Here is a 24,672-nt window from a genome sequence, read left to right as displayed (position 1 = left end):
TGCTAAGAAATTGCTACTGAAGATACACTATTATTTTTTTTATTAATATTAATATACATATATATTTAACTTTTCTAACATGTCTTGAAACTTCTCTAAAAAACGTAAATAACGTTCACCGGCCAACCTATACTCGAGACTGTATAGCCAAGAAACATTTGAAAAATTCATTTTTTGTTTGTTTGTTTGTGTCATAAGTCAAAAATGACAGGCTTTAGAAAAAATCGGAGAACTCAAACTCATTAGGAATGTGATTATCTACAACTTCTATCTGAAAACTTTTTGTCTAAAATAGATTATAATGGAATTAGGGACAATTTTTAAAATAGCCAAAAATTTGATTTTTTTTCGAAATATCTAGTAAGCCATGAACTTTTTCAAAAATCTAAAAGGCGCATATTTATGACCTCACAAAACTGCAATTCTCTCCCCATTTAATCGACTCTATCTCCAGTAGTTTCCGAGATACCCATAGAGAATATCGTAGGAAACCCACCCTGTATAGAAACATAATATTTAAAAAAAAAATAAATTAGTTAATATACAGTGTTTAAAAGAAGAACGAGACTTTTTTTTAAATAATGTAACACCACCCTTATTTAAAAAAAAATAAAGCAACTCTTACACCCTGTATAATTAATTATTATTAAAAAACAGCTTTAAATATAGAAACTTAATTTTGTTCTCAGATTTTATACATTTTCTACTTAATAGTCTACATTTTCTACGCCCTTTAATTCTACATACCCTTAGAAAATTAATTTTCTACGCGTCATCGTTACCCAATCCTGAGAATAGCATAACGTTTTTTTTTAAATCTTGCTATTGTTGCCATGATCTATGATACAAAAACTGAAAAGTGTTAAAATTAACATGTTAATAAAAATAATTAATTTAGTTAACATTTGTATGCTATATTATATTTTGTTACCATAAAAGACCGCGAATTTTATGATACAGGTAATAAAATTTGTCATATTTTTACGTATGCTTTAAGTTTACATATAGGTAGGTATACATTTTTACGATTCTTACTATTATAAGATTCTTACTTATTATGATTTATTTATGGTAACCTGAGAACATACCCCTTCCATTATAAGGGGTTAATTTATTATTTGTATTCAAAAAATATATTCATGGATTGCTATTTTTTTTTGTTGAATTCTTCCTAACAGGAGAATCTTGAGGAGAATAGAAATATGAAACATGGATCGATATAATGAAAAAAACGCAAATTAATAAAGTTTTAAATGTCGTAGCTAAATTAATTTTTCCATTTAAAATTTTTATGATCTTTTGTTCCATTTCCATGATTCGACGTGGGAAATTTACCTACCTACATCCCTAATTGAGAATATAATGAATAGCTAACAAAATTAAACAGCAAACTTCAGTTCAAACAATCGGTAGGTACTTATTAAAAATTACAAACGCGTACTACTTAGGTGACAACATATCAAAATTCTTTAAAAATACTCTCTAATTGTTTAATTCTACCCCTTTATGCAAATAAGTCAAATATTCCAAAACTTTCACCTTTACTCACGCCTATTCTAACCTGAACTATGAATAAACCCAACAGGTGTCTACTACAAACAAATAGAAAGAATATTCTTTACGACTAGTAGCTATTTTAATAAATTATAATCTAAAATAAAATACATTTACTTAATCATTTCAAGAATGTTTAATTTTTAATTTTATAGTTGACAATTTTAATACAGTAGAAATTTAAATAATCATCATAAACTCACCTGTTTAGGCATTTTGATGATCTACTTATTACCTGTAATAAAAAAATAAATAATTACTTAAAACATTTTATCAAATTAAATGAATTTAAGAAATTTGATGATTGAATTAGGTATACCCATTGTTTTTTTCTATTCAATAGTTAAAAACAACCAATAAAAAACGAGATAGCAAAGCATTTAAATACATTATTGCGTAAAAAACACTGCACAGAACAGGTTTTTCCATATTATTAGCTTTAGTGATGTGGACAATTTTAACAATACGAACTACCTAACAGTTTTCACTTAACAGTTATTTACACATTACATTACAGCTAAATATCGTTTAGACAAAATTTGTGTTATAAATTTCAAATTGATTTTAAATAATCTTCGAATAATTCGATAATTTAATATTAAATTTAGTAAATACTTAAGAGTTAATTAAATTAGCGATATATTCCGTTAAAATATCAAGGAATATAAGGACATTCTGGAGAAAGAATATGAAGTTTTTTAAGAATTTAAGGAATATGTATAAAATTCGCTTTTCTTTGACTTTATTGCTGCATTAACAATTTCAAAAGTAGGTAGGCCATGAAACCTGCTGCCGGCACTTGTAGCAATGGCGTTCGGTTCATCGCCACTGAATGGAAACTTGTTTCAATAAAATACTTACGTAAAAAGTAAATAAACCAAGAGCTTCGACACTAGATAAGCCACATTAAAGTCAAATTCGCGTGATTTCAATAAGCACACACCCTTCGCGCACGAGAAAAACTTAACGTGACAAAATAAAGTCGGTTGTCAGATGAAAAATATTCGTCACTGATTTAGTTACGGTTTTCATCGCTAGGGGAAGAAGAAAAATTGGCATGTGGCGACATCTATTATAGAAACATCAAATGTACATGTAGGGTTCTACACGAAATATAATATTCACAGTTTTGCACATTTCCTCAAGAGGGATGTAAGAAGTTTTTCAAAAAAACAAAATTTTTGAATATGGTGAAATGTTACAGAATTTTCTTAATATTGATTTGTTTATAGGTACATTAAGAAACTAAAATATCAAATACAGAACTGAGTATGTAGTGTTTTTGGAAAAATCAAATTTAAAAAATGCAAATACCCACTTTTAGAGCTTTATGGTTTATTACATTGTAGCTGTTATTGGTTTTTGTGCTTTATAGGTAAAAAAATAAAGGCAAAGTAGCATTAAATCATTCTCTATATTGATACCATACCATTTCTCTTCAGGGAATTAATAGATTAAAAATGTTTACAACAAAATTGAATTCCTTATAAATACATTATAAACCAATGATTACTAAGATACCTGATCAAGAATTCAGATTGAATATTATCAATTTTTTGTGGTTATTTGATGACCAGCCTGTTGACTATGCCTTTTTAATGAACTCTTATCTGTAAAGTTTTTATCACACTCCAAACATCTAAAAGTTTTCCCAGTATGTGTCAACAAATGTCTACTTAAACCTGATGCATGACAAAATACTTTTGGACACAGGGTACAATAGTGTAAACTTATATCACTACCATCTACATCACTATGAGTTGTCAAATGAACTCTCAGCTGTTCCTTTTGGTTAAATCCCTTTGAACAATGCGGACACGAGTATGGTCTTTGGCCCGTATGTGTCATTAAATGACGAAACAAGATTTCTTTCTGTGCAAAACTTCTTGAACATACTTCACACTGAAATGGCCTTTCTCCTGTGTGGATCCTTTCGTGTCGCACTAAAGCCGACCTCGTAGGAAACCATTTTTCACAGATTCCACAACTAAACCCTTTTTGTTGCATGTGAACCGAAGCATGTCTCCTAAGCTGTATTCTTCTAGAAAATGACTTAGGACAATCTGGACACTGAAATACTTTCAGTTCACCGTCTTCGTTGTGCTCCTGTACTTTTTGAAATTGCGTATTTTGCTCTTCTGTCATAATCTCCATTACTATAATGTCCCCATCCTCCGTTGTGACCTCGACTTGAGTGGTTTTACCTTCTGATGGATTTACTTTCAGTTGTAATTGGCCAGTCAAATTTAATCCAGGCTGAGAAGCCAGAGTAGCTTTAACTGCATCTGCAATTGCATCCATATTTGTATTCTCCATATCTGCATAATTTTCTTCGATTATAAAATAACTTCCATTCTCTGCTTCTTCTTCTTCTTCCGGCTCCGTTTTCATGTCTTTGGTAGGTTTTAGAGTACAGGCTTCCTTATTTTCACTATCGGCTTCAGGTGGTAATGTTATATTGCTGGGTAAATCTTCTGATTCTGGATCAGGCTGTTGAATATATGCCACTTTGGTTACACCTTAAATAAAGAAAGGAATTATTTCTCTAAACGTAATAATTTATATATTATTAAAATTTACTAACCAACTATATCTTCTTCTGTACTAGGGTCCACCTCTGTATCTTCTTGAATGATTGAATCATTATTAACAGTAGTATTTTCTGTAGATTCTTCGATCATTTCTACATCACTAGTATTTTCCATACTACTCTCTTGCTGATCTATATCTCCAATCTTCTCTTTAATATCTCGTAAATGTGAACGTAGTTTCATATCAGACTGTTCACATTTCTTCCTAAAATGGTATGATTTTTCCAACTGAAACTTGCAAGGATGGCATATTTTATCAGGCAAACCATCTCCCTCAAATACCTAAAACAAATATTCATTACTCAATACTAGCTACACTATAAATAAAATGCCATCAATAAGTTAATTACCTAATAAATGAGAACCAAGTACAACTTATGAAAAGAATAAAATATATTTAAATATTTTTGAGTGAATGTAATTTTCATACCTACCTCTAGTGATACACAAGCCATAATTCTTAATGTAAGAGGGACAGATTCTTCATTGTTGAAAATTGAGAACAGTTCCTCTTCTTTGCCCATACAAAGTCGACAAATATCATCCAAATCTATAACGTCTTCAGTAATTTCGCCAAATTTCTTTCTGCTGTAAGTTTTCATTATTTTCTGTTATTTTGTAAATAGACGATAAATTAGAAATCTACCCTCACTCGGATAGAAATAGAGAACGACAATTTTTTCAGCGTCCTTTATTTCGGAAATAACATGGCGTCGCAGGCGTTTGACAATTGACAAGTAGGGATAGCAACGATGTATCGATATATTTTCTAAAAGATATCGATATATCAATAAATAAATAAATATATCGAAAGAAATTGTCGATACATCGCTGAACAACTATTTTATATTTTAAAAAGTTTGGCATAGAATTTCGAACGCCCTATGGTTTAAAATTACGATATTTATGGAAAAGTAAGTACAGACTATCTAGGTTTTGATTTCAAAATTTCACAAATCTAAGATTTGTCAGCAATCATGCAGTGGCGGGTCTAGGGTAAAATACGTCGCGGGCAAAGACAAAATTTGAAGCCCCCACAATTAAAAAAATGTCACACATATCTAAACAGCTAGCTAGTTATTCTTGAAATTTTCCATTTCAAGATACAGACAGCTCTGTTGCATCCAAGTCGTTAGCATATTTAATTGCTAAATCTGCAGCATGTTTTTTTTATTTCTTCTAGTGGTAATGATGCCAGTGACTTTCCAGAAAGGAAATAAAAATCTTCGACAACACCTTCCACAGCATTAAACCTTCAGGAAAATTGCTCATTTATTCTATCCAATGATTCAAAAATTTGAATTTTGAGTTGTTGTTCTTGAGTTAATCCCATATAACACACAATATCCGCTGGATATTCATAGAATGTCGGAATGTCCCATTATAAGATCATCTTATAAAGACATCTATAGGATATCCTTCAGACATCCTGAAATCCTGTAGATGTCTCAGAATAGAATATCTTATGGATATCTCTGTCGTATATCTAATGTACATCCAGCTGAGATATCCAAACATGCTCATGATAATAAAATATCCTAACAATATCTACTAGATATTTAGGAAAAATAAATAATGTAATACTTTTTATATCACATAAAATACAATAAACCATACAGATAGATATATATTGCGTCAAGGCAACAAAATATCCTGTTGGTATCTTCTGGATAATCTGGATATTTATGAGCTTGGCCACTCCCAGTAATACAGAGAATTTAAAACGCCCGCGCAAAAAATTTCCCACAATCCATCTCGACAGTTGTTTGTTTTTGCATCCTGCATCGTGTATTATTCAGTTCTTTGATTTAGTGAAATTCGGTCGTTTGTCGATATTGAATGGGCTTAAAAATGACTGAAACTAACAAAACTGGTTGAGTTTGATTTAGTTTTTTCTTATACCCATAGCAAAGAGTAGATAAGACAAGAGACGACAGTTCGCGCGGTACCTTTCATGTTTGAGTGGTGGGGAGAGTGACCTCGTCTCGCTTGTCCCTTTAAATTTTCGTAACTTTTTCGCGGGAAATTTGAAATAGACTATTATTAAAACTTGCCTGTATAGCTTATAAATAGTTACTGTATGGGTAAAGAAATAAATAGAAACGAAAAAAAATGAGTTTTCTAAATATTATATAAAATAAATTATAATTAGAAACATATTTGTCGGGGAATAAAGATAATAAAAGCAATATTTTGTATATCGTTGGTAAACAAGATAAAGTGGCCAAGTCGATTTGTAAGAAGTGTTTTATTTACGTGTATTTTTTTACATATGGACTTGAACAAGTGTAATATTACAATGAACACACCGCGACCTTATAGATCTATAAGGTCGCGGTGATTAACTCCCCTCCATTCTACAATATCACAATGTGGAGTTTATGTACAAAAAAATAGAGTTGCTCAATTTTTTTTGTAAAAATATATTACAAGCTTCTAACCATGTCTTCGATCTATGGATTACATTTAGTTTAATAACATAATTATGTAGTATATTTTTATAAAAATACTTTTCAGGATCCTTTGGAAAAGAGTGAAATATTATGTTTGTGGAAGAATAACACCCATTTTTGCAGTCTTTATAAGCACACACATTGCCACCATCTCGTCTTTTCCTGCTACTCGTGTCCTGTTCAGTATTCATATTTAACAATAATTACAAATTAGTACGCAACAAAAACGATACTAAAATTAAACCTTAAAAACTCTCAAAACGATAATATATCGAAAAACTCTGAAACACACACTTTAAAAAGGCAAAAATGCAAGAAAACAACTAATCAGATTTGTTTATGTTTAAGGCTGATTAGCACAGCTGATTAGCGTCCTAAAATCATAGGTTAGAATAAATAAAATACGCCGTTGTCAGATTTTATCGTTTATCTTTGAAATCGATCAACTTAGTCATTCTGTTTCTTTGATATTATCAGTAAATTACGAAAAAAGAACCTAAACCAACCTAAACTAAAAATTTACATTTCCGTATTAACATACGTTACTTATTATTTTCTTCTTATATTATTAATTTATTTTCAGAAAATCTTGTTTATTTTTCAAAGAAATATACTTGGCAACAGACAAAATGGGACTTGATGGGACCTTTAAATTTTAATATATCTGCGTCTCTCTTGCGAAATTCGACTTCTTTGTTCACTGTCGTCTCTTGTCTTATCTACTCTTTGCCCATAGTTCTAGCCTTGTTCTAGCAGAAATTCTATCCTAACCTCAACTAATGTCGAAAAACGACGAATGACTCAGGGTCTCACAATGAAAAATTTGTGACAAAATTATAGGTGAAAATTTGTTGAAAAGCGCTTGTTCTTTATCCCTAAACCCATTTTCGTGTTTGATCTATTCAAACGGAAATCCTATTTTTGTTTTTAAATTGTGAGTTTCTGGAATGTGTGATGTTAGAAATATACCTGTATCCTGTGTGCTAACTTTGATGTAAACTGTTGCCGCTAGACTCCATAAAGGGTAGTATAATCTGGTATAATACCATACGATCGAAAAAAACGGCGTTTTTTTAAATTAATAAATCGTAATTGAACGCCGTTTTTTTCGATGGTACAGTATAAATTGAAAGCTCTTAACTCATAACTTCTAAATTTTGACGCAAAATTCATTGACATAATATGTAGGTATATTTTAGAGCTGTTAATAAAAATATCCAATGAATAACGTCAAAATGTGGCTAAATAAAACTAAATCGCGAAAGTTTTTACTATAAACTAAGGATGAAGTAAGTATTGTCAAATAACAGTCCTCATATAATGTCTTAAAAATATTCTATGATGCTCCCAACATCATCCTTGTATTATCCTAGAAATATCCCCAATAATCGTAAAAGGCTTGCCTAGGGATGTCTTGAAGATGACTTTTTTTGTCCCATCTGGATATCCCATAAATATCCTCCTCTGGTTTTTGGATATCCCTAAGATATTTACTATATCCTTGGTGGATATCCTCAAGATATATAGGATTGTGTTGTGTTATATGGGATGTACCAATTTCGTCATATCAGCGTTTTCATCGAAAAATCTTTTTACTTTTCTTGTCCGTTTTCCTGGGAGAACAGGCTCAATATTGCTTGCCTCTGCAAGAATCTTTGCCTCTTTAAAGCAATCGTCGACTTTGTCTCTAAAGTCAGCTAAGAAACTCTGTAATGAATTCAGCAATTTAGATGCCTTCGCGATTGGCCTCTGCAAAGCAGTGTTTACATTTTCGATGTTCCTTAAAAATTTTTCACAAAATACTAAGAGAACAATGTGTGCATGCGGTGCGTGATTAGAGTTTTTACCTATTGATTTCGGACACATTTTGGCGCCTCTGCGGCGCCTCTGCGGCGCCCCTGGCGCCTTGCGTCGTGGGCAGGTGCCTACCTTGCCCACACCTAGATCCACCACTGATTCATGGGACACACGGACACAGGGTACAGAATACATTTTAATAACACCAAAATTATAATGAAAGAAGCGATAGCCTCTAAAAGAAAAATATTTTTTTTTAATATAATCTAATAAAAATAAAATGTATTGCTCATGCATCTGTAGATGTTAGTAATGTATGGCAATCGCTTCTTTCATTCTAAAGAACATAACACAAATAAACATAACATACGTAAAAATTAAAAATAATCATACAGAAAGTTTGGGCTTTTTGGTTTTACCTTATTAAGTAATTGTTATCAGGTAGTAATTGTTAATTTTGAAGTTTAACTTGATATAATGCCATCATAGAATGCTATTTTCACAGAACGTCAACGGTTTTTGTAGACGTATCTGTTTTAAAAAACTAATTTGTTCTCGAATAGTTGAATTTAAATATTCTAAATAGTTTTTTTCTTTATTCTTTGTATTTTTTTGCTTCTGACGACGACGGAAAGAGATAAACTCTCCGAAACGTTAAGCATTTTTTGTTCGTTAGGCAAATTTGTATATCTGTAAACCAAACTTCTGACAAAAATAGTTTCCGTTTGGATTAAAGCCCCATACTCACACTTCGCTACTTCACTTCGTTCCTTCCTCGCGTCCCTTCCTCCAAAAATCATATATTTACTATGGGAAAATGTCGATTTTATGCGACTGTGTGTTCCTTCCTCTTTCGTCAAAACGCTACTTCGTCCGTTTACTTCCTCGAAACGCTCCTTCCACGTACTGTCGGTTTTTGGAGGATCTAGCAAAGGAATTATCACGAACACAAAAAAGTATTAAAATATATAAAATATATAAATCGATCTTGGATTTCATTCGTAGTTGATTTCTTGATTTGGCAGTACGTCTGTACAGGGTGTCCCATTTTCGTGTGTTTTGCAGGGTTTCTCGTTTATGAGTCGAGATACAAAGATGCGGTTTTCACATTACGCTGTTACTTTTTTATGAAACTAAAGATGCTACATACATATATGTCCTAGCTCTCTTACTTCCTAAAATACAGGGCGAATCTGAAATTATTGCATTTTTCGATCCCCTTTGTATCATAACTTATCGAAAAGGTGAAAACGGTCTCCCGTACCGTTTTTCACGTAGAATGCAGTCAGTGGCGGATACAGAGGGGGGCCCGGGCCCCCCCTAAAATCTGTAAATTGTGTTAAATAATAGGCTTTTTTATTAAAAATGGCGCCCTAAAAGGCATATTCTACATTAATTTTTGTTTTGGGTCCCCCCTAAAATAAATTCCTGTATCCGCCCCTGAATGCAGTGACGTAACTATTTCTTCGTTGGAATCTGTCTTTTTTTAAATTGACTAAAACTTATATATACGATATTTTGTATATTATTTTATTTTCCTTGTTACGAGCTTTCTAAAATACTTATTTTCATAAACGGGGTAAAAATGCATTATTTAACTTTATTACATAGTCGGTCGGTTTAAATTAGGTAATCAAAACAATCAACTAATTTATTCGACGTAAAATGTTGGTTATTGGCATGTTATTTAAAAGCAGCACAAGTTCAGTTTCCGTGCAGTTTATCAAAATATCACGATGCGAAGCAAAATTATCTGGTAAAATTAAGTTAAATAAAATAAGAGCCGTTTAGCAGTTTAGCAGTACCTACATAAATAAATATAGAGTATATTATAATTTTCGAAAGCTCATAACAAGGCAAATAAAATAAAAAATAATATATAGAGTGTCCTGTTTAAAAAACAGAACATAAGTTTGAGTCATTTTTCGAAATAGACAGCTCCCAACGAAGAATCACTTTCGTTACTGCCATTCTACCTCTGAAAAACGAGACACGGGCGGTGGGTAAGTACTCAATGGGTAGAACAAAACAAAAAATCAGGGTATCCGGTATATACCTGTACATTTAAATGAACAGTCTAAATTTATAAAAGGTATTTCCAATGACCGCATAGTAAATACCCGATATAATACCAGTAATGTCAGGAATACGAGTATATCTACAATATTTCTTATATATATTGTAGGTATTATATATTGGTATATTTCTATTCCCGGTATTTATACCGGGTATTTACTATGCGGTCGTCGGAAACTCCTTTTATTAAAATTAGGCTGTTGATCTAAATCTACAGGTATATACATATATATACCCAGATTTTATTTATCTACAAATTGGGTACTTACCCACCGCCCATCACTGACCCTTTTCACCTTTTCGATAAGTTATAAGATAATCGAGATACAAAGGTTATCGAAAAATACAAAAATTTCTGCTAATTAAAAAATAAAAAGTAAATGAAAGAAATAAGAAATAACTTTGAACCAAGAAGGCTAGGATAAATACATATTTATCCTAGCCTTCTTAGTTCAAAGTTATTACTTATTTCTTATGTAGCATATTTAGTTTCATAATAAGTAGAACAATGATGTGAAAACAGCATCTTTATATCTCTACTCATAACCCAGAAACCCCATAAAACACATACAAATAGGACATCCTGTACAATCGCCAGTCGATATAAAAATAATTCACACACAATAGTCTAAAAAATGGAAGAAAAAAACAATATTGTCTTCATATTTGTGAAAAAATGCATGTCCATATTTATGTAATCGTAGCGACAAAAATAAAAAAATAGAAATAGTGTGCATGATGCCTTTACAAAAATATCTGAAGAAATAGAGATTGACATCATTAACGTTTAATTAGTATGTCATATTTCATGGTTTCTATATAAATTACATAATAAACTTTACTCTATTGTTGACTCGCCTTGTACATTCATACTGATATACCTTGTACATGATACTGAAATATTCGGATTTATTAAAAAAAAATATATTATTAAAATTCAATTTTTATTTTTGACACGACAAAGAATTGCAGTTTCATAAAGTAAAAATTATGCGCCTTTCGGATTTTTTAAAAATTTTAGAGGTTACTAGATATTTCGTATTAAACATGTATCTGCTATATTAAAAATATTTTGTGGTGTGTTGTTGCATAACTGACTAATTTCCAAGCATCGAATGGACGAAGGAAGGAAGCGAAGGGACGAAGGAACGCGAGGAAGTAAGGCGAGGAAGGAGCGAAGTGTGAGTATGGGGTTTAACGCAGAAGTGTTTTTAGATTTTGAGTTTGTTTACACCTCAGTTAACACAAACAATTTTTAGATTTTGAGTTTGGTATGTAAAAAAGAGGACTTTTTCAATACGCGAGAGAAAAGAGGACAGTGAGATCAAAAAGAGGACTGTCCTCTGGAATAGAGGACGGTTAGCCAAACCAAACCAAACCCTAGAGAGATGACAGATATTTTCTGAAACACCTCGTATATAAGTAAAGTTATAAAGTATTAAATTCGCTGATTGAAAATAATCGACGCCCACCGGCGTCGTTCATGGAAAAGTGGCGTCGCGTCCAGACGCTCAGTTTATCCCAGCGATCGCGCGAAAAGCGGTGTCGAATTTTCAGGTAAATTTGCCTAAACTAAAAAAAGTGCTGCTCTATAGCTGCTGCTGCTGTTGCTTCTTGCTCAAAAGTGTCGATAATTCTCTTTGCTAAGAATATGTGACGTGCGCAACAATTATTTAGTGTGTCGATTTGGCGTGGGTCAACCAGATTCGATATTGACGTCTATCCACCTATATTTCGATTTATATAGCTGGAGTTTGTGAGTCAGCAATACCCACCTGACGGACGTTTTATTTTTGTCAATATTTTATTACATTTTATTGCACTATTTAAATCCGTATGACGAAGATAGAAATTTATGAACCAATTTATTTACGTAATATTTTTATTTATTATTTGTTTTGCTACTTTTGTCTATACAGGGTGGCGCACCTCATTCGCCTCGGTTGATTATACGAAAACGGAAAGATGTAGAAACAGAATATTTGACATGTGTACAATTTAAAATTATTTTGAAATATACAGAGTGTCTCCGAACTAGGATCCATACCAAAGTTATATTGTTTCTTATGGAACACACAATTTTATTTCATTTTTGGATTCTTGGGCCCAAAAAAAAGCATTTATTATATGGGTTAAATATTAAATATGTTTAAAATATTTGGTTTTTGTTATATTTAAAGATATTTAAATAAGCACGCTACAAAAGAATTGATTACATCCTGTACATTACTTTTCAGAATTAATTCTTGTGCTGATTTAAAAAAATGTTCATAAACTAATGTCGATGTTTAAAATAGTTACTAATTGTCACTAGAAAATTGCCATGGCGATACCAGCCATCTTGATTGACATTTTATTTAAAATCGCTTTTTATTTAAAATCTGAGATAGATAGGTATAGGAAACCCTAATATAGTTTGAAAGGGCATTTGAATCTGCTTCGATTTATTTAAAAAAATACAGGGTGTTGCATTTCAAATAACAAAGTTTTTATGTAAAATAAATCTGTAAAATAGATCACCAATTTTGGTACCCCTGTATAAATTTAAGAAAGCAATAACATTTTTCAGTAAAGTTTATTTCTTTACCTTTAAACTCAGCACAAGAATTAATTCTGAAAAGTAATGTACAGGGTGTTAATAATCAATGTTTTGTATTTTGTAGCATGCATATGTAAATATCTTTAAATATCTCAAAAACCAAAGATTTTAAACATATTTAACCCTTATAATAAATGCCTTTTTTGGGACCAAGAATCCGAAAATAAAATAAAATACCGGGTGTTCCATAAGAAAAAATATAACTTTGGTATGGATCTTAGTTCTGAGACACCCTGTATAATTCAAAATAATTTTAAATTGTGCACATTGCCTCCCCACATATACCCATAAAATATTTGGTTTCTACATCTTTCCGTTTTCGTATAATCAACCGAGGCGAATGAGGTGCGCCACCCTGTATATTATTTTGAATCTATTTTATTATTTTTATACCCCTAGTAATTTTTTTAATTTTTAGTTAAAAAACATAATATCTTCATAATATGGCAACATAGGTATTAGATACAAAAAGTAAACCCAAAACTTAAACAAAAAATCGATTTTATTTGAAATTTTCAAAGTAAAATATCTCAGTTATTTTGGACTTATTTGAAAAAACGGTAGAGGAAACATGTTTCTTTTATGGAGATCTATAGTCTGTCCAACGAGAAGATCTTTGACAGTGATAGATGTGTCTGTCATTTTAATTTCAAAGTAGTTTATTTTATTTTACAAAGAAATAAGTTGGTACAACTGGAACGCATAGCAGGAAATTAATATATGTATTTAAAATTTGACTGACAAGTAACTTCAAAATATTGTGAAAAAAACTGTATAAAACTGAAAAAATGTAATCGAGTTATTTTATTTAATAAAAAACGGTATGTGTTAATAGAAAACAAACAAAAACAAGACACCACATACCAAAAAATATAAAAAAGAACTATTTCTTACTTTCAAGCTTTATGAAACTTCCCGCATTTATGATTAATTTATTAATATATCTTATGTACAAATACAAATTTGTAATATTCCCCAGGAATAAATAAAACAACATAAATAAAACAAGGGATTTTATTAATAATAACACTTACCAAATTTTATACCTCACAGGTTGATTAATTAACTTTAATCTTAATTTTTTTAAACCAGTACCTTTTGAAATTATTTTTCTGCAGTACTAAAATCCATTATTTACCTATCGTGTGATGTCGATATTTTACAGCTACTCCAGTTTTTAGTATGTGTTTAGTATGGTCCTTCTACCATATTCGAGATGCACTGATCTACGACGAGATGGTATACGAACTTTATTGATAGTAACTTTATTGGTGTATCTGTATAAGACTTTCTGCCTGGGCAGCGAGTATTAACCATAAACTGTGCTCTGGGTTCTACAGTTAATTTTCACTCGATTTTTCCTCCACTTGACTTCAAAAGACACAAAACACACGTAATAACACGAATCAAAATGCATCATCTTCCAAAACGCAGGGTATTTGACAAAAGTTGTCACAAAATTATAACCTATAATTTGGCAAGACTTTGACAAACGTCAAAAATCTAAAGGCGAGTTCATACGCATCGGCGTCCGTTTGTCGTTCATCGTTCCGTCAAACCAATAAAATTGAAATACGATCTGTCATTTTTGAAATAAACCAATAAAACTGGTTAAAAACAACAAGTGACGACGCATGACGAATTTATATTTAAACCCATCCATAGTTAACTTAAAAATTATTAGAAACTTTTTTTAGTAAAATAAATAGATTGGTATGGGACGTCATCTGCTTTTCTTCTGTCATCGTCTGTCGAAATCTTACCTGAGAAATAAAACAGAGTATACCAGCTCTAAAAATATTTGCACTTACTTAAGAGACTCACTGTATAAGATATATTTTTTGTGCAAATCTATTTTAAGAGCTAATTTGCCGATTTATTATGCATACAACGAAAAGATTGGTAGCAGAGAACCTAAAGTTCATTTCAGAGAGATTTATTTATGCAATGATTTAGTCTGGAAGTGAGTATTTGTTTATGCTCGCTTAAAACTAGGTGCCACATGTGTAGCCTACTTTAGTAGATCCACTTTTTTGATGTTATTGTAATCCTATATCTTTTGAGTTGAGTGGAAAAATGTTAAGGAACATCCAAAGTTATTTATAGGACACATTATTAAAATTATTATAGTATAGACACTAATACTTATTATAGTGTAGTAATAGATACTAGAATTTAAAAATTGAAAAATGGTTATATACCGGGAGCGTCTCAAAAGTGGTTCACTCCTATAACCGTTAAATAAGAAGACTAAGGAAGGAGCATATCAAAAATCTTAGGTCCACCGCGATCGGACTCAAATATGACCGACTTAAATTCCGGTTTATCAGAGCCGTTCTAATTTTATTCAAAAAATGTAAAACTATATCACAATATAGAAATCAACCAGAACGCCGACTCTGCCGAATTTGATGACGTTTCACGAATCGCGACGCCATATTGGCAGCGGGTAACTCTCAGGGCCGGATTAAAACGTTTTCGCAGGCTGTTGTCAGGGTTATATTGAATAAGTATTTTTATTATCTGATAGGTATGTGATTACAAACTGAGCGTAATACGTTATTTCGAAAGGTAAAGTTTGTATTGTATAGATACCACCACATGTAATTTTTATGCAGCGGTTTTTTTGCAATTAGTAGGTAGGCAGATAATATATGCGTAGTCAAAAATTTGGAAATGGGTAGAGATCGTGAATTTTAAAAATAAACTAAACCAATTAATTAAAGGTCAACTTTCTACTCGAACCCTTGAGCTGCGTTTTACTGGTTGGCAAAAATCCGTGGTCATCCCTACACCTTTCTTAGAAGTTTTTATGGTCTGGGAAATTACGCGAATTGCGTTGCTATAGATATGTTCTAAAGTGTAACAACTGTTCCTAAATAAAAATAAAGAAACAATCCTAAATTTATTTGTTAGAGGCACGTTCTGCGTTTTGAGTACACATTATCAAAATAAAAATGTTTTTTTTAATGCTGGGAAAGTTTCTCTTGAACACAATGTTACCCAGATAAATCGGGCTCATTATAATAATAAAATTATGATTAGGTAGGTAGGTAATAAGTATTGTGTTAAGATGGGTAATACAGTATTTAAAATAAAACTCTCTATGCATTTGTTTAATATCTATTTATTTCTCCTTATTAACAATTTATTTTTATTTGTTCCGCTTTTAAAATTCGTATTTATGTGATATATTCATATTATGCGATGGTCAGAATTCAACTAAACCCTGACCTACCCTGATTAAACCGGTAACGCCGCTACATTGACAGGTGTTACCCGCTCATAAAGGAATTTTTAGGTTAGCCATCGTTTCGCGCGCATTTTGGGAGTCAACTTTCTGGTTGATTTCTATTTTGTGACTATATGATGTAGGGTAGACGTGGGGTAGACTCAATATATTTTTTTTATTTTACGTTGTGAATAAATCTTGGTAGTTATTAAAATTGTTTTAAAAACATACTATTATAATAAAAATAGATAAGTTTTAATAATTATTTATTAATACAAACATCCGATACGCTACTGAAGCAGGTAAGTCAAATTGACGTATCTAAATTCTTTGACATCTAATCTTTGACAAGTAGTAAATAAAAGCAAAAATGCAAGAAAACATATATAATTAGTTAATTTAAGTGAATTTCATAAATGATCGGTTTACTACACGTATGTATATTATATAGTCACTTACTAGCGAAAAGTTGTTCCATTATTTCACTCGATTTTTGCCGAGATCTACTGCACGCTACACAACCAACTATTTTAGAGTTTTTTTCGATAAATCGCGATAGTGTCACTGTTAATTTAAGTTCTGCCACAATTTCCATCTAGATTTACCACCTTTATACAACTATCAGTAGTAGAATAAATAATAAATAACATAAAATAAGCTCGGTAAAGACTGACAAATCCACAAAATTTCAAATCAAGTTCAAATGTGTCAAATGAATCGTCAAACAGAACTGTCAAGGATCCCCACCCTAGCTAGAGTACTTTTTCCGCCCACCATGCATGAATACATGGATAGCATTATGCTTCTTCCTTATAGTCTTCTTATTCAAAGTCTATAACTTATTTATTTTTTCAGACTACAGAACGAGATTTGGTAGGCTAGTATATGACATAAATTATGATTGATTAACGTATTCAATTGTTTTCGGTCACTTCCTGTTTCCTGTTCCTTCACCGGAAATAACTACAACTTTTGATTTTTAAATGGAACCCTCTCTATTTTGTTAATTTATTTGATAGGAAATAACACGCTGAATAGAATGACATATGTCAATTTTTGACATTTTCGAATATGGTTTATTTGAAATTGCAACATGCGGTTCACAATGACAATTTGACTCGAAATACCAAGTGTGTGGTATCAAATTATTCGTAAAAAAATGATTTTTCCAAATATGCTAATAAACCACCCTCGTTCCATTTAAAAAAATTGAGATATGATTAAAAATACGATTTGGGTATCTTTTAACCGGCCTGGACAAGACACGAAAAACATTAGACGATCAATTCTATTTTTCCAAGGCTCCTTGATTAAAAAATAGTGTTTTTAACCCAGCCATGGCACTCTAGATTGACATTTAAAATACAATTTTGTTTTAAGAGAAAATGTCAAAAGTTGACATATGATATGTCATTCTATTCAGAGTGTCATTTTCTATAGAATAAATTAAAAAAATATCCGTAATTTCCGGTGAAACAGGAAGTGGCCGAAAACAATTGAATACGTCAATCAATCCTAATTTATGTCTTATACTAATATACCAAATCTCGTTTTTTTATCTGAAACAATAAAAAAGTTATAGGGGGTGAGCCACTTTTGAGACGCACCCGGTATATAGGTAGATTTTTTTGTCAAAATATTTCAAAGTGTTATAGAAAACTGGGAAAATATAGTTATAAATTAGTGTTAAGTCCTCTATGCTATTTTTAAGATTCGCTTATTACGAAACTGGCGACAAATATTTGTGTCTCCTTCACATTTGAAAACATATTTTGAGGTCTTAAGCGTTAATATTCTTAATTTTATCTATCTTATAACTTTATAGTAATGTATAACTGTATAAATTTATAATAAAATGAAAATGTTTAAATAAAATTTAAAAATAGTACAGCCTGGGATATTAATATGCAACGATAATTCTGTAGGCCGCCCACACTATTTGCAACCGAACTATTTTAAAATATTTAAGCTTTGGGTGTACACGGCCCCATCTCAGTTGGCATATTTTCAAATACTGAATTTTGAAAACGAACGAAAATATAAAAAATCGATTTTATCAGTTTTTCTAGAAAACAATTTGAATTACATGAAAATCAGAGTTAAAATTAAATATCCAAATACAAGGGTGAGTGATTTGAGAAAACTCAGTAATTTTTAGAAAAAAACATATTATAGTTTATATCACTGAAAATCTTATAAAATGGCGCTTTTTATGAAGTCATAGACAACTATGGTTTCCATTTAAAAGAACATAAGTTTGTGTCATATGACAGACTTTAGAAAAAAAAGTAGAACACAGTCTCATTGAGGATGTGATTATCTACAACTTTTATCTGAAAACTTTTTGTCTAAAATTGATTATAATGGAATTAAGGACCATTTTTAAAATAGCCAAAATTTGTTTTTTTTTTTCGAAATATCGGCTGGTGTGAAGCCCAGGGGGGCCTAGGGCTTTTGTTTTTTTAAAACTGAAAAATGAAAAACCACATTTTTTGAATAAAACGTTTACATGAATTTCTCTATCAATAAATTTCATAGACTTGGTTATCAAACAATGTTCCCGTAGATTACTTAAATTACCTAGAAATTTTCTAAAAAAATAAAAATTAACACATTTTTTGAACACAACAAAATAATAATAACTAAACAAAACTAGAAAACGTCATTTTTACTACATCACAAGCAAATAAAAATTAATACGTAGCCAAGAGTCATGAAATTCAAGATTTCTCTGGGCGGTGCTCAGCAGTATCTGTGGGGGGGGGGCACCTCCGGGGTCCCCTGTAGTTACGCCAATGATATCCACTTCTGAAACAAGATTTTTTTATCCAATAAAATCTCTATTAAAAAATTACTTCATTTTGTTTTTTGTAAATATACCAACTTTTTTGGCTTATATCCAACATTGTTTCTCTTGAGAACCGCAAACTTATCTAATAATACTTAGAAAATGTGAACACTTAGAAATATCAACGGGAATTTGAAAAATGTTATTTTTTGGGGGCTCAGATGTTACCTACTTAAAAAATAAACTTACTATTCCGTCAACATTGTCCTGTCTACTTGAATGCCATTGCTTGAAAATTTTACATATTTTTAGATATTTTATATTTTACATATGTTTTCAATTTTTAGTTAGAAAATTGGAACTAAAATAAAACATAACTGCCTTAGCAACTGCCTGCGGGGCCCGAAATTTTTGTGGGACCCCTGTGCTTTGCACCGAACTGTCCTATGATAGCTACGCCACTCACTGCCGTTCTTTAAAAAATCAGCCTGGGCGGACTTTTGTTTACTTCATCAGCTGTACATACTTAGATATTGGGTTAGATTTCGTTTCATATTTTGTCGGTTGATTTTTGGTTTTAACTCTATGATTTTTGGTATTATTTATTATTGTAGTGCAAAAAACTAATTATTTTGGTGTTTAAGTGACATAAACTACTACCAGATATATGGTCACTCTCGGTTCCGCATAAAAAAAATAGAAAAATTAAAAAATTACACGTTGTGTAAGTGATTTAACCTAAAAGTGCCCATACATTTTTTACTCATCGTGATTTTTGTGTGTGTTTTTTAAGACTCTAACAATTCATCAATAAAGCTTAAGTGGAGTGTGTTTTTGGTGCTATGCCTCATCTTTGTTGTGTTCCTGGTGGAAAGGATAGTTATACTAGGCAGCCTAAAGTGTCCTGAAGAGCAAGAAAAGTGGGTACGAGTTATAAATCAAGAGAATTCTATTGAAAATATTTTTAATAAATTTAAAAATAATATTCTCCCATGATGGTATTAATGAAAACTGGACAATTATGTTTATTTTATTCATATTGTGGAATCTCCACTCCAAGTGTTGTTGGTTCAGCTTCGATAGATTCAAACACGGAAGTAGGTATTATGATCTAGGGAAAAATAAAGAATATGTGTATTAAAGATCATGAAAAAGATTATTATTTTGAGTTCAAATTTTAAAAAATTTTTGTAAAGACAAGACTGATACAGTTTAAAAAGAAGAATGTGTTTTGTTTGATAATATATAATGTATGTCAAGTTGTCAAGCATAACATATATTTGTTCAGTAATTTTTAATGAATAGTGTTGATTATTTATAATACCAAATTAATATCAAATATTTAAGTGATGGCTGAATACAATATGAATAAAATAACAATAAAATTGGTATATTTGCATAATACAAAATTAAGTTTTAAGAATAAAGGTGTTACTAAAAATACTAAGAAATTCATATTTCTTTGTTTTAATTGGTCTAATGTTATTTACATTTTACGTAAGAATTATACCGTATCATCGAAAAAAATCGGCGTCTAGTTGGCTTGGAAATGAACATCGATGACATTGCCTAAATAACAGTACACATAAAATAATTAACTAGAATTTTACAATCTTGGAAAATTTGATATTCTTGAACCTTGTTTCTAAATATTCTAAATTTTTTGATTTTCTTGGGATTTAGGTTCGGGAAAAACGCTGATTAAGTTTTCATTTGGGTTTTCAATATTTTTATTTGGTTTAAAAAAAAACGTTTCGGCTAACAGTATAGCCTTCATCAGTGTTGTGTCATATGAAAAAAATAGTGTCGAATATAATCCAAAAAATTACATATAAAATATTCACACCACGCACATAATGTTTACTGCGTACTCCACAGTCAATGTAGATAATTTTAGTGTTAAGAATAATAATTTTAAAAAATATGTGGTCATCTTTTGATAAGTTTATATTAGTTTATTAATTGCAGTAAACATTATGAGGTGTGAATTATATTGTATATGTAATTTTTTGGATTATATTCGACACTATTTTTCTCATATGACACAACACTGATGAAGGCTATAGTTCGCCGAAACGTTTTTTTAAACCAAATAAAATAATGAAAACCCAAATGAAAACTTAAATCAGCGTTTTTCCCCGAACCTAAAATCCCAAGAAAATCAAAAATTTTAGAATAATTTTACATATAAAATGCCAGCGATCTTCATTTCATAGCCATCGCTGACGCCTTTTTTTAGATAATATTGTATTATTTGTAAATATAATTTTTCGAACATTGATACTTGCAAAATATACATATAAATTTTGTGAATGCAAATAATAATACATCACTATTAGTAGATATTGAATGTTTTTGTTAAATTAGATCGATTTTCAAACCCCAAAATTTAAAATATATTTACATTTTACCCATTATCTTATGTACCTATACATTATTTGTACATTGTAAAACATTTGCTGCATTTGTATGGTTCATAGTTTATTTGCCAAAGTATTTATTACTATAAATAGGTATATATGTTGTAGTTATTAACTGTATATTATGTATATTTCATGTAAACTATATCATTTTTAAAATACAAACCAAAAATCTGAGGAATAATTATGTTTTCCATGTATTCTACAACATATTTATTAATCCGTTATATCTAACTAGCGTGACGTCATAAATCTCGCCCGTAGGCTGATCTTTTAATAGAAAGCACTGCGCCACTGATGTAAAAAATAAAATAGGACTGTGAACTTTGATAAATTGACATAATATGCATTTTAATTGAACTCCAATTTAATATCTATTTACAGAAACATTGTGACAAAGACATTAAAAGCTCCAACAGCTGCTTGGTATAAATATTGCACCTATATAATTTGAAAATATTTTGGCGACCAGATGTATGCGTTTATGTGCTCAAACGAAAAATAGTTTGAATAGTATAGGAAATATAAATAACAAACTAAGTATCAACAACCTATAAAATAGACTACTTTCAAAGCTTACCCATGTTTTATACATACATATATAAGTAAGGCATGATATTTATTAATACAAAAATAATAAAGTGCAATAAACAAAAGAAAAAATCGATATTAATTAATATTTGCATCAGGCATTATAATTAGCATGAAGTATTCTTTTGATAAGAAGATTATGATAGTCCATTTTTAAGAAAATTAAGCATTATTATTTAGCGTAATTTTTTCTATATAGAATCTTCCCTTAAGGTAGGGTTTCCATAAAGGCTTTGGAAATTCCGAACAAGTAAACTCAGAAATCTATAAATTTATTTATGAACAATTATGAGACGCAAATAATAGCCCCAGAATCAACAAAATATAAACCAAAAAAACTTTTAGTTTCCAGTGCATCAAAAGCGAAAAATTTGAGCGCCAAAGTATAGAAATGGGTACTTTCGAACATGCGTCGGTCAAGTAGAGCTGTAGCATCGTAGAGACTAAAATAGTCAACAAAATAACTGAGAAATTAATTCAACTGTAACTGTAAAATATTTTATATATACCGGGTGCGTCTCAAAAGTGGCTCACCTTTATAACTTTTTTATTTTTTCAGATAACAAAATGAGATTTGGTATTTTAGTATATGACATAAATTAGAGAGATTAAATGACATCCCCTGTATTTTTTACTTGATCCGACAAAAAATGACACTCTGAATAGAATGACATATCATATGTCAAATTTTGACATTTTCACATATGCGTTATTTTAAATTGTAACATGCGGTTCATAACGACATTTTGACTCAAAATACCAAGTGTGTGGTACCAAATTAATCGGAAAAAAATGCATTTTCCCAATATGCTAATGAGCCAGACTCGTTCCATTTGAAAAAATTGAGATATTATTAAAAATACGATTTGGGCATCTTTTAACCGGCCAGAACAATACACGAAAAACATTAGATGATCAAATCTATTTTTCCAAGCTTCCTTAATTAAAAAATGGTGTTTTTAACGCAGCCATGGCATTCTAGATTGAAATTTAAAATGCTTTTTGTTTTTAAGCTATTTGTTTTTCAGCGAAAATATCAAAAGTTGACATATGATATGTCATTCTATTCAGAATGTTATTTTCTATCGAATAAAGTAAAAATCAAAAGTTGTAGTAATTTCCGGTAAAACAGGAAGTGACTAAAACAAATGAATACGTCAATCAATTCTAATTTATGTCATATACTAACATGCCAAATCACGTTTTGTTATCTGAAAAAATAAAGATCTTTTCTACTTTCTTCCATAAACATGTCAATCCCTTCCTGCCAACTTCTTCTCGGTCTACCCGGTTTTCTTCTTCCTGCAGGTTTCCAATTTATAATTTGCTTTGGGATTCTTATTTCTGCCATTCTTTGGACATGCCCTTACCATATGAGTTGACTGTTCTTTATCTCGTCCACTATTATATATCTGTGATTATATGTTTAACTTCCATAATCTCTCTTATGCGTTCATTAGTTATTCGTTCGAGTCTTGATTTGCCTGCTGATCTTCTCCAAAAATCCATCTCTGTAGCTTCCAGCATTCGTTTTGTTGTTTCCTTAATTGGCCACACTTCACAGCTGTACGTGGTTATACTCTTGATGATGGTTATTATACAGGGTGTTTCAAAACAAATGCGAAAAACATCAGGGGGTGATTCCTTGTTCAAAATAAAGGGTAGTTTGCTTTATAAACGTTGGGTCAAAAGTCAACCATTAGGGAGATATCGCGGTACAAAGATGGCGGAAAAATAATGTTTTTATTTTTTATCTTGAAAACGAAAAGAGATAGACTAATGAAATTTTATGGAAGCATTACTGTTATAAAAACACACTTCTTCTAGTATTAGATCTTGTTGTTCTCCTCCGATACACATATATTCTGTTTTGTTAGTATTGAAAAATAAAATATTTTACTAAGTTAAATTGTTTTTACGGTCAGGTTTTCCGGACGCTTTTTCAAATCCGGGCCGGACCGCCCCGGACTCTTTTAAAATCCGGACATGTCTGGGTAAATCCAGACGTATGGAAACCCTAAGTTTAAGTAGAATCATAAATAATTTTGACAGTAGTATATTTTTAGAACATTACAGTTAATCAAGATTGAAACCAACATAATATACTAACACTTTGAAGTTTTGGAACCTTTGTCCGTCATCAACTTTAATACGAGTGTATTAATCACGTAGACAACACGTCTGTTTTCCAGTAAATTGTGTTTACGTAGCGAGCAAAAAATATTTTTGAAAGTCACAATATCGGTAGTATTCCAAATTAAATTTTCTGGCATAGTTCACCATAACCATTATATATATATGTCCTAGGTTTTCTGTGCAAAGCACCTGAGATTTTCAAAGTATTTACGTATTTCTCGGGCTATTTATAAAATTTTCGACTGCCACCTAGTTCATTATGATTTAAAAATAAACCATTAAGGCCGTGAGCATTTTTGCGTTAAGGTTTTCGCACGAATTTAGTTATACAGGTTGTTAATTTGTTTATTACTCGTGGCAAGAGCTTTATTGTTGAAATATGGCAATCTCAGCCCGCGCGTCGATAGACGACGCGACGCGACGGGACGAGTCGGC

The 24,672-nt window shown here is 30.9% G+C and overlaps 3 protein-coding genes across 5 annotated transcripts in view; 1 reads left to right on the top strand and 2 right to left on the bottom strand.

Moving 5' to 3' along the window:
• Nucleotides 1-2,566, bottom strand: part of LOC115884813 (moesin/ezrin/radixin homolog 1-like) — a 62,521-nt gene extending 59,955 nt beyond the window's left edge. The window contains exons 1-2 of the mRNA XM_030903513.1: nt 2,416-2,566; nt 1,758-1,789 (exon numbers count right to left, since the gene is read on the bottom strand). Coding sequence (XP_030759373.1) covers nt 1,758-1,769 — 12 coding nt within the window. The 5' untranslated portion in view covers nt 1,770-1,789; nt 2,416-2,566. The remainder of the gene's footprint in view (nt 1-1,757; nt 1,790-2,415) is intronic.
• A 383-nt stretch (nt 2,567-2,949) lies between these two features.
• On the bottom strand, nt 2,950-4,865 carry LOC115884789 (zinc finger protein 358-like). The gene is made up of 3 exons (XM_030903469.1): nt 4,580-4,865; nt 4,139-4,427; nt 2,950-4,073 (listed from the first exon to the last, which is right to left on the bottom strand). Exons 1-3 carry the CDS (start codon nt 4,745-4,747, stop codon nt 3,103-3,105), a joined length of 1,428 nt encoding a protein of 475 aa, XP_030759329.1. The 5' UTR covers nt 4,748-4,865; the 3' UTR covers nt 2,950-3,102.
• A 7,046-nt stretch (nt 4,866-11,911) lies between these two features.
• Nucleotides 11,912-24,672, top strand: part of LOC115884746 (extensin) — a 47,601-nt gene continuing 34,840 nt past the window's right edge. For all 3 annotated transcript variants that reach the window (XM_030903404.1, XM_030903402.1, XM_030903401.1), the window contains exon 1: nt 11,912-12,028. The gene's annotated coding sequence lies outside the window, so the exon portion shown is untranslated. The remainder of the gene's footprint in view (nt 12,029-24,672) is intronic.

The sequence above is a fragment of the Sitophilus oryzae genome, unplaced genomic scaffold (assembly GCF_002938485.1).
Source record: "Sitophilus oryzae breed Bouriz unplaced genomic scaffold, Soryzae_2.0 scaffold_357_pilon_pilon, whole genome shotgun sequence".
Lineage (NCBI taxonomy): Eukaryota > Metazoa > Arthropoda > Insecta > Coleoptera > Curculionidae > Sitophilus > Sitophilus oryzae.
This window is presented reverse-complemented; position numbering and strand designations above follow the sequence as displayed.

Excerpts from the sequence above, each read along its gene's own strand:
- LOC115884789 (XM_030903469.1), bottom strand. The coding sequence starts at position 4,747 with ATGAAAACTTACAGCAGAAAGAAATTTGGCGAAATTACTGAAGACGTT. Across the intron at positions 4,428-4,579 it reads TGGCTTGTGTATCACTAGAG|GTATTTGAGGGAGATGGTTT; the intron begins GTAGGTATGAAA and ends TATTTGTTTTAG. Across the intron at positions 4,074-4,138 it reads TACAGAAGAAGATATAGTTG|GTGTAACCAAAGTGGCATAT; the intron begins GTTAGTAAATTT and ends TCTTTATTTAAG.